The 10,753-nt window shown below is 36.8% G+C and overlaps 1 protein-coding gene across 12 annotated transcripts in view; it reads left to right on the forward strand.

Annotated features, from left to right (window-relative positions):
* Positions 1 to 255: 255 nt before the first annotated feature.
* Sec15 (exocyst complex component Sec15) overlaps positions 256 to 10,753 on the forward strand; it is a 97,445-nt gene continuing 86,947 nt past the window's right edge. For 3 of the 12 annotated variants that reach the window (XR_010853767.1, XR_010853766.1, XR_010853768.1), the window contains exon 1: positions 644 to 875. Coding sequence is in view for 6 of the 12 variants with exons in the window: in XM_067107838.1 (XP_066963939.1) it covers positions 724 to 875 (152 nt within the window). In the remaining 6 variants the exon portion in view is untranslated. Of the gene's footprint in view, positions 876 to 8,732; positions 9,330 to 10,519 lie in introns of those variants that run through there. The other 9 variants (XR_010853769.1, XR_010853770.1, XM_067107839.1 and 6 more) reach the window with 7 other exon arrangements.

The raw sequence follows: 10,753 nt of genomic DNA on the forward strand, positions 1-10,753 counted from the left end.
TTTACCTGTGTTTTTCAGCACAAGAATATTCAACTAGAAAAAAGTTTTAAAAATTATTCTGGCGCACACCGGTCTTTTCAAAGCACCAAATTGGGAATTTGCATGTTTTAATACAGTTTTTGGGATTTTTTAAAGAACGATGCAGATCCTGAAGTTCAGATGTTGAATTTCAAATGGACTTACAAAGACTGGTACTGTCCTTTGTTCTAGAGACTGACGGCTTGTATATTATCTATGTATGCTGTAGCGCAAGGTAGATAAGCATCCAGTGATGATAGACGTTTAATCACCAAATAAGATATTTTCGCAGTTATTACTACCGTCATACTGCAAGTTTGAGTGGTCAGTTACATGTGCATGACGAACTTAGAGGATTTCATATTAACTCTAAGCTTAAATTGTGCTTCAGTTGCATAACACTCTAGTCTCGTCATTAGCCTTGTGATAGCGTAATTAGGTTTTATGACGCGATTAACTGTTCATATCAAAATGGCACAAATCGTTTAGAATAGTCTCTTCTAGGAGCTGCCGTTACTCAGTTTGATGAAAGAAACTACAGCACGATTGAATACTAACACAAATTATCCTCAAGGCAGTTTTATTAGCATTGAAGATAAGGCAAAACCGAATGGAACTCGAATGAGGGAAACAGTAAACGCCCACATCGCTTCCACCCACAGTTCCTCCGTAACGGGAACAAATGACTAGCGTGTGTTGTTTGTTATGGAGGTGACAGATGAGACAGACAGTGGCAAAGCGCTCGAATCAGTTACCAAGGGGTCTGAGGTCACTGAAGATGACCCCGTGGCCCTCAGGCATGCCTTATTACTGCACGAGATAGAAGCCATCGACGAGTATTGGGGTCCGACGCTCAGGTAAGCAAAGGCATGAGAGGTCATCCTTGACCCCAGACTTCGGGAGATTTTGACAGTTACATGGCCCGGCTGTTTTGGGTAGGACAGTCGTTCCTCACGCATATTTGATGAAACTAAATGAGATGAAAGAAATTAAGCTCATTAATGTCGTGAAAGTTGTGATATTTATCGTCGTTTGCCTGTTCAGATTTGTAATGCTTCAATAGGTCCAAGCCAGCCTCATGACTCAGGCCATGACTCACCAAGGTTGGTGACTCGGCTAAATGGATAGTTTTGTAATTAATTTTGGCCGTTTTATATGATGATCTATCGTTTCGGTATGTAAAATCACCAATATACGTGGGTAGGTTTATAGATTTTACCATATATAGGCTAGACTATAGCCTATCTAATATAACCTTAAGGGACCCCAGTTGAGGACGATGGGGGGACAGTTCCCAGACGAAGAAAATAACCTCTGCCATGTCCTCCATAGACTAGGTTAGTGCTGGGCTATGCTTATGTTATTCCACATGTCCCTTCAGCCCCTAGCTGCAACCCCTTTCATTCCTTTTACTGTAACTCTGTTCATAATCTCTTTCTTTTCAACTGTATCTCTGTTCATAATCTCTTTCTTTTTACTTTCCACCCTCTCCTAACAATTGATTCAGAGTGCAACTGTGAGGTGTTCCCCCTGTTACACCTTTCAAACCTTCTTACTGTCAATTTCTTTATTTGCGCTGAATGACCTCATAGGTCACAGCACTTCACATGCAAATTCCAATCCTATTTATGTTATGCCACGTCCTGACCTTACCACACCTACCTTGTAACCCGACATAAGACGCCAGCCCTGACCTGTCTGGAAGGGGCCGCGCCCCGGACTCCCTGGCAACACTGAATATCAGAAACATGGATCTGTTTAGCGCTTGGCACTTGGGAGGTAGTAAGCAGAGCCCTGCTCCCTGTTCTCAAAACTACCCAATTAGAGTAGGCCTGGACTAACCTAGGTTATTTTGAGGAAAGGTGGAGGCTATGAGTCCAATTGTTGGATAAATAGCCAGAGCTGGATAGCGTATTTCATAAAGGCTATTAGTCTTACTGTTGGATAAATAGCCTGAACTGGATAGCATATTTCATAAAGGCTATTAGTCTTACTGTTGGATAAATAGCCTGAGCTGGTTAGCATAAATCTTTGAGGCTATTAGTCTTACTGTTGGATAAATAGCCTGAGCTGGTTAGCATAAATCTTTGAGGCTATTAGTCTTACTGTTGGATAAATAGCCCGAGGTGGGTAGTGTATTTCATGGAAGCTGTTAGTCTTACTGTTGGATAAATAGCCAGAGCTGGATAGCATATTTCATGGAGGCTATTAGTCTTACTTATGGATAAATAACCTGGGCTGGATGGTTTATTTCATAGAGGCTGTTAGTCTTATTGTTGGATAAACAGCCAGAGCTGGATAGTATATTTTGTGTAGGCTATTAGTCTTACTGTGGATAAATAGCCAGAGGTGGATAGTGCATTTCATGGAGGGTATTAACCTTATATTGAATAAATAGTCTGACCAGCACAGTATCTTTCGTAAATTATATTTTCTGCTTCAAAAATTTTTGATAATGACTGTAGGATACATGTATGACAGTACTCTTTTAAAAATAATTCATTTAGTGTTCCTCTTAAAGGAATTACAATTTCTTCGCCCATTATGCCATCCCAGTTCGATTTTTTGTCTAAATTTTTACTTTAATCCCCGAGTGGCTGGTACTAAATGTGGCACCCTGCAGAGCTTATGCCATGTTTAGTACCAGCCGTTAGGGGATTAATGTGAAAAAATAAATAAAAAACAGCAAATTTCTCATTGTCTTGGTGATTTTTTCAGATTATCTCACCTGTACTGCATTATGTACACCCTTTTTTGTATTAGCCAAAAAATCATGTTCATGAAGGATATCTATTTGCAGCCTTCCGCTGTACATTTACCCACTTAAACTTTGAATGGTATTTCTGTCAACCTTGCTAAATACAGAGAATGAGCAAAGTCCATAATTTGAGTTGTTTCCCAAAAACTGAATTGGCATCGTTGACCATAGGTGTTTTGATGCCGCTCTATATAAATCAAGCAAAGCAGCAAGCATTGTATATCGTCTTCATAGAGTATCACCCAAAGCAATGAAATAAATAATTTTTTCCAAAATAAACTCAATTTAGTGGGCAAAAATGCCAAGTTGGGACACTCATTGCATGGAAGAAAATGTGGTTGATTACATTAAACTGTGATGGCCAGGGAATCAATGGGTTGCTGTATATTAAACATTTAGTCATTCAATAATTCCTAGGTAAAGAGAAAAGAATGCTATATGCTGTATGGTATATGCAAGTACAGCACTATGTGTATTGGTGTGGTCCACCCAACCTCCTGTTGTACAGCAACATAGTGAAGGTAGTGTATACAATACTTGTGATTTAGCTACTGACTAACAAATAAAAAGAAAGACAATGAATCATATAAAACTACATACTGTATACAGCAATACATGTACAGTATAGTACTGTACCAGCACAGTCAAGTACAATATTTGGATATTAAATCTAATATTTCTCTCTCCACCACACATTTGTTCAGATCAGCATCTTAGTGGCATTTCAACACCTAGCAAGTCAAACATTTTGCTTTGCTAGGGGATAAATAAGAAGCTCATACTTGAGCTACAGGAAGTGCCCCTTTGTCTACATTTTTAGGAATAAAGGTAGATGTGACCAAGTGAGGGCAGGGGGTCTAGCATTAGAACAATGAAGGCCTGCAATAAGCTTGACTGTGGTTTTAACACAGAAAATGGGGATCGGTATGTGAATGCAGCTGCTTCCAATAGATGATACTAGTACATTGAGTGGAGTCCTTACTGGCATACTCAAATACTGCCTGATATGACTACATGTATTCTCCAACCAACTCTGTCTTAGATGCACGTGATGAAATAGAGCTGTTACCCATTCTCAAGCAGCATCAAGCTTATCTGATAACATGTAACCTCCATAAAAAGTGGTTGTTAAATGAATCTTTTAAAGATAATGATATTGAACCAATCCTTTAAAGTTGAATACCAGTTTACTGGAATCCCATCTGTCATACCACAAAGATGCTGCTGCTGTTTGGGCCACCAAACTACCACAGGTTTGAGTATCTAGGATGAATTTTCAAAACTTAAAACAGATAAGTTGCTTGCCAAAGCTTTTGGTCCTATGACCTTCCTGACAAGTAGGCCAAGGTATTTATGGTTACAGAATAGTAAGATAGACCTGTTTTGTTAATTTTTGATTTGAGAACCAACAAGTGCATGCCTGTTGATTATAACATGAGTATTCTAATTATTGGATGTAAAGAAATGAACGGTACAGTATACAAATCAAAAAAAACTTTTTTTTTTTAGTTCTGCGTTTGTTCGCATTTTTTGTACGTCATTGTCCTATGCTGCAGAATGCATTTTAGTATCATCTATTAGCTTGATGTTACTAAAGGATTAAAATGAATTAAAGTTACAGCTTAGTATTACTGAGATGAAAATTTTTCTAATATCTTGAAAACTGAGTTTGAAACTAGGACTTGCCTATCAACATGACCAAGTTTTTAGAAAATCCTTGTTGCAGGTATTTGAAATGTAGGGTAGACTAAAACTGTGTTCAGGAGTTTAGGCTATGTGGTAAATTTATTTTACCCTTTCTGAAGTAGACTTTTTTGTCTTAAACATTTTTTACTAGCTACAATATTGTATGGTTTTCAATTAATTCCCTATCACCAGTAGTAATCCTTATCATTAAGGCCAAGGCTAACCTACCTTGACTGTACAGTATTGAACTTTTATAAATGTTTTGCAGTCTCTTCAAGGAATTCATATTCACCTGCAGTAAATGGATTCCTTTCTTTTGTTTTTAAGGTTGTACTATACCCGTACTAATTTTGTACTGAGACCTTTTTACTGTAAACTAATATATTGGATGTTTTCATACAGTCAGCTGTAAATGGTAACCAAAAAATGCAGTATACATAGTGATGCATGTATACACACACACACACACACACACACACTTTTTAATGTATCATTCTTTCAGAACTTTTGAATAACATCTTTGAGAGAGGGCTCACTAATAATGGTTATGGCTTAGGTTTGTGTGAGATATTGAACACTGTCCAGGCTACATATGGGTAAGAATAAGTATGGTAGTAGGCTGCTGTATGTTAAATTTTCAGAAATTGTGAAAATACTCTCGTGGTCACAATTAAGTGAAGTTCTTAAGAACACAGTACAGTAGTGCTTAAGTACTCCCACTCACCATTAGCTTATATTATGACTTATCAATCCCCATGTTTACTTTGGTAGCAAGCAACGTTCAGAAATCCATTTGTTTATGTGTATTTCTAAGATAAATAAGAAAATCTGAGATTTTTTTCTATACAGCATTAAAGAATTAAAGATGTGAATGTTATTATCTGGATGAACAGAGGGGTATTGGTGCTCAGGTGCTCAACCACTGCCCACTTAGCCACAAAAGTAGTTCTGATGTAGTAACGTTACATACTATTTTTCTTACTTTCTCCCATTGTTTCTTCTGTCAGCACTTGACAGTATACAGTACAGGCAATTTTGCATTTTTTTTTTTTTACTGTACAGTATGTGTATACTGTAGAGGACATTTTATTTTCATTAAAACAATAACTATGGGCTCTCTGCTAAAAAGAAAATTTAACCAGGTTGTCAAAGTTTTGAGTCATTAGATTTTTTTTTCTCAAGAACTTGTAAATAAACTTGTAGATTTGTGAGTGAATATCCGCAGTAAAAAGAGGCTCGATTGTTTTTTGATCTTTGTATTACTTAGATCCCTTCAATTAAGGTGAGTTAGGTTGAACTTAGACTCAGGAAAGACTCAGGAGGGGGAAGGGTGCATTTCTTGCTGTTACAGTTAACCCAAGTTGCATAGTCAAAATACTGTCTTGTAGTGCATTACATTACCTGTAGTTTATGAGTGATATACTGTAACCCTTAGTAATTTTAGTTCATGTTTAATCACCTTTTGCAAACCTTTCCCGATCTCCTTAACATTTGTGTTAATCACATTTTTAGAATTTTACGTGTTGTGCATGTAGAGCTCAAGTCATGCAAGGTAAGTCAATATATGTTGCAAATGTGCTGCAGTGAAGCCAAGTAGCTAGACATGCAAAAACTGAATCAGTTGAATACTTACTGTTCATGCATTGTTGACCTTGGGAGTAAATTCATACTGGACTTCTGCTTCTTTAACTTTCTTAGCAGTAGGCTACCTTGTCTGCTTCTGCTGGAGCTCTGTATCTTCTGTTCATACGTCATTCCTTCAGCTGATGGTAGTGGTTATCCATAGGATGTGCCAGTCATTCCAAAGTACGGCATAAGTTGTCTGGACGTTCATTGTCTGTAAAATGTTAGGACATTTACCTTTTGATCTCTGATTCCTGCTCATAAGCGATGGGAGTAACATTATCTTGATATAATTGTTAAACTATGTGACTTATTTCCATATGGGAATACTTTTTGTGCTTGAAAATATTTCATACATCAGAATTACGTAAAATATAGCCTAAATGGTTACAGCACATTCTTTGATGTAATGTCTTTCATATTAGGTTGAATGTTAACTACAATATGTCATCACATGGTCTTTAGCCTTTAGTCGTACAGTGTTATACAGTACAATGCAGGTGAAGCAAATAATGTTGCCTAGTATCTTGAATTAAAGCATTAGGAAATATGTACTGTATTATTGCATCTTATTTTAAGAGTATTTTTCCAAGTCATTTTGTTACCCTTGTCATTAAACAGTTTGAGGATTGCAGTGTAAATAGGACTTGGAGATAGATTGAAGTTTCATACGAATGAACCTTTAGATGGATTTAACATGGCTTATACAATAATGTCTTTCAAGAACTGGATCACAGGGCATCATTGTATTTTCCTTTACTTTTTTTGTTTTCTGTAGGCCTTAGGAGGACACATTAGTTCATTAGGTTAGGCATATATATTAAAAATTTCTTTGGTCTTTGAAAAGCTTCAAAGTGGGACGGGAAAAATTGGCAAATGTTCGTTTTAATCAGCAATTTTTATTGCTAGTAATGGCAGTGGAGAGACTGGCTAGAAATACTTACATGTAGTTCACCAGTTTAATTACACAGGTTTTCTATAATGTTCAAATATTTTTTGTGTACATTCGAGTTAATGTCTTTGAATTATCTGCCGAGTGCAAGGGATTAAAGTAAATTTAGCAAAGATACGGGAGCCCGAGAATTAGTAATTTGTAATAAGGACACAGAACCTTTGGTTTATGTAGCTTTTAAACAGTTAAAATGTCAAGGAAGGTAATATGGAACAAGTACACTTAGCAAGATGATTTTTATCCTTTAAATTGAAAGTAAAGATATAAGTTAACCTTGGTAATTGATGTCAGTCATAGAAGTTTGTATAACATGCTACGGGATCACTGTGGAATTCAGATTTCAAGATTATTAGTTTTACTCCAAAGTTAATACTTTTATGAAATTGTTTGGTATGAGAAAGATGTGCGTATTTTTACTAAAGTTATTAAACGTAAAGCAAATATTCAAATGATTGTAGAAATTGCGTGCGTTGTACGTGTACTGGTGATGAAGTAAATTCAACTGGTATGCAAATATGGCGATCAATATTAGTCTAGGTTGGTTATGCCCAATTGAGACCATTTTGTGCGTATAATTATATTTATAATAAAGGCTAATGAATTTTAATACATTATTGTAGGCTTTAGGAAAGTAGTCCCTTGAAAACTACTACATATGTTCCTTCGCTCTATTTACTCCATATTACGCTAAATTTTATAACGCTTCTTCGTGTCTGTACCTCCCGCAGTTTAATAATTGTAAGCATACAGTAGAATTGGGACATTCAATATTTATTAGTAAATTACACATTTTGTTCTGTTGCTTGTCATATGCGGTCTTCTACTTTTATTATTATAGACTTTTATTATATGCCCTATGCTTTCTAGGCCTATGTGGTTTTTCTACCACAACTGCTACTCGTTTTTAACACAAAAATGTCAACGCTGCTTTACTCACCCCTTTGCCGAAATATTGTTGCATATCGTAAGAACTGGAGCGAATGGAACGAAGGTAATAAACGAAGTATAATGTAAGAATATGTTCTCTGCGTCTTCTATTGACTTGCACAAATGACTAGGTTGCTTAAACTATCGACCCAGGGAAGGTTTTGTTCGAAAGCGATGTTAGTGAATGAAGTAGCCGTCAGTATTATGATGTTTTCTCACTTTCATCTAACGGTAACGGTATTGATGATTAAAAAAAGTATTTAACGAGTGTAGATGATTTTTTTTTCACCAGATTCATGAAGTAGAGTACATGTAGTTATTTAATCTAAGTAGAAGTCACCGTACATGGAAACGGACGAGTTCGTGTCTTTTCCCTTGCGTCGTCTGCTGGTCTTCCAGTAAATTTTTAGATGTTACTCATTGTTATTTAAGCGGCATTGATATGTTTTAAGTACTAATAGGTTTGGATGGAGTTTACCAAATTCTTCCGTATTTAGGGACATGTGGGTATTTTAATCCAAGTAGGAATCAATGTAAATGAAAACGGACAAGTTCGTGTCTTTTCCCTTGCGTCGTCTGCAGCTTTTCGCGCGTAAAACCATCAAATTGCAGACGATACAAGCGTTTGAAATTTTATTTTGATAAATGATCTGATACCATATTTTTTACATTATCTTATGCACTGTAAATGTTATTTTGGAAATTTACGTAATGCCTTGTTTTCCTTATTGATTGGTACAATGTAGCAATTAAAGTGTCACGCTACCTATTGAAGCTCGGGAGATCCAAACACACCTTTGATGTTCAGATCAGCTGATGGAATGAGTCAGAGTTGCCGAATTACACGCTACCTGGACAGAAGTAGTAATAGTGTTGTTTCGTATAGTATTTAGTTAATTGCTATGAAGTGCAGCACGAAGATATGCTTGTAAGTCCGGTAAATTATTCTCTGTAAAATACAATTAAATTATGAGGCTTTCGAAACTGCTTTGCGTAGTCGTCTTTGTTTATACTGGAAGGGCCTGTAGAGTTTCGTGTTATTAATTAATGCGGTGGTCCTATTTATCATCTTTGAAATACTTTAAAGTATTAGTTAATATCTTTAATATTAAACCGGAAGTATAAAAATGTGAGAAACGCTTGAGATTGTAATTTAAGGAAGTAATCGAGTGTGGTAGAATAAAATGAAAGCAGACAGGAGACCACTGACAGTTGAACCTTAGGCATTAGGAAACCTCGAGTGATGATGAGTTCCCAGGGTGGGGCTGCAGCTTCAAGTAGCTCCCAGGGGGAAGATCACACAGTTACACATCTGCTTAATGAATTGGAAGGACCAGATACCAGCCGAGTAGCTCTGGTCATAAGGTGGGTCTGAGTTTCATTGACTTATTATGGCACCTTTTTTTTATGTACCTTTGTGAGTGGGTGGGAGGTAGGCCTTTTGGAGGTTTCGATAATTGGCTGGGAGGGGTTTTAAAATATCCTTTTGGAGATAATATAATACTTTCATCCTGACATAATCCTCTTATAAAAGGCCTTGATCAACAAATGATATGTATGGGGTACAGTAATTTGGACTTGGTATTTAGCATCCTTGAATGAATGCCCCATAAGAGTGGGTATTCTTCCAGAGGAATGCAAAGCATGTGCTAATTGTGCCTTCGTTAAGACACGACCACTTAAACTGTTGTGTACTGAGAGCTGTAATCAGCTCTTGTTTAACAGGGGTGCATATACAATGATGTTTGTTGTCTATTACTGCCAGTGTACATTTTTACAAGTTTTAATGTGTTTGCTTACATTTTCACATCTGAATGTGTTCTGTAGTGTACTGTAATAAATTTTGCTCTCTCTCTCTCTCTCTCTCTCTCTCTCTCTCTCTCTCTCTCTCTCTCTCTCTCTCTCTCTCTCTCTCTCTCTCTCTCTCTCTCTAGAAAGCTCTCAGTTGTATTGTTGGTAAATTGCACTCTGTGGGTCCTAAGTTCAAGGCTGTGATAAATTTTCATTGGTCCATAACCTTACTGTTCCTGCGAGTTATAGGTGGCAGGTTTGGCAGTTGCATAGGTCTACCTGCTGAGTATCAGTAGCCATTGCCTTGCTCCCCAAGATCTTAACAGAGAGAAGTGGGGGCTTATGTGCTGATCATATTTACGTGTATGTTCAGTCTCTTGTCACAGACTTATCTCCTGCCTCTGCTGCTCATTAGCAACCTTTAGATGTAGTTAATGACATAAGATTTTGATATTTTGTGTCACACCCTGTTTGCTATTTGGCGTTATAACCAGATGCCAGAATTTAGTATTCAAGGTTTTCACCTCTTGAACAATTTTTTATTTATGTTTCATGGAGAATCACACCCATATTTCAAATCTCTCTCTCTTTCTTTCAGTGACTAAGTTTGTTTTGTCTCTTTTCTCGTTCCATCTATCATTAGAATATGGAATTTTTTAAAATGATAAAATTCAAGTTAACTTTAAAAAGGATGTGGCTTGCCTGATTGATACAATTCCATTGACACAATTCCATTTTTCTAATAAGCATAGCATTGATATGTTGTCTAGCTCTGCAGGATGTTCATATCACCATGTACATCCTGAGAATCCTACTGTGAAGTTCAGCAGTGTGGGTGTCATTGCCATTTGCTAGTGATCAAGTTATACATTTTGTTGACTAAGAAGTGTTACTGTCTTGATCTGGTTACTGTAGGGAAATTTTACAATTGTAGTGGTTAGTCACAATGAGTGCAGTTATGTACCCAGGCGTTGTTGATCCTACTGCAGCTAATTTTT

This window comes from Macrobrachium rosenbergii, chromosome 8 (genome assembly GCF_040412425.1).
Source record: "Macrobrachium rosenbergii isolate ZJJX-2024 chromosome 8, ASM4041242v1, whole genome shotgun sequence".
Classification (NCBI taxonomy): domain Eukaryota; kingdom Metazoa; phylum Arthropoda; class Malacostraca; order Decapoda; family Palaemonidae; genus Macrobrachium; species Macrobrachium rosenbergii.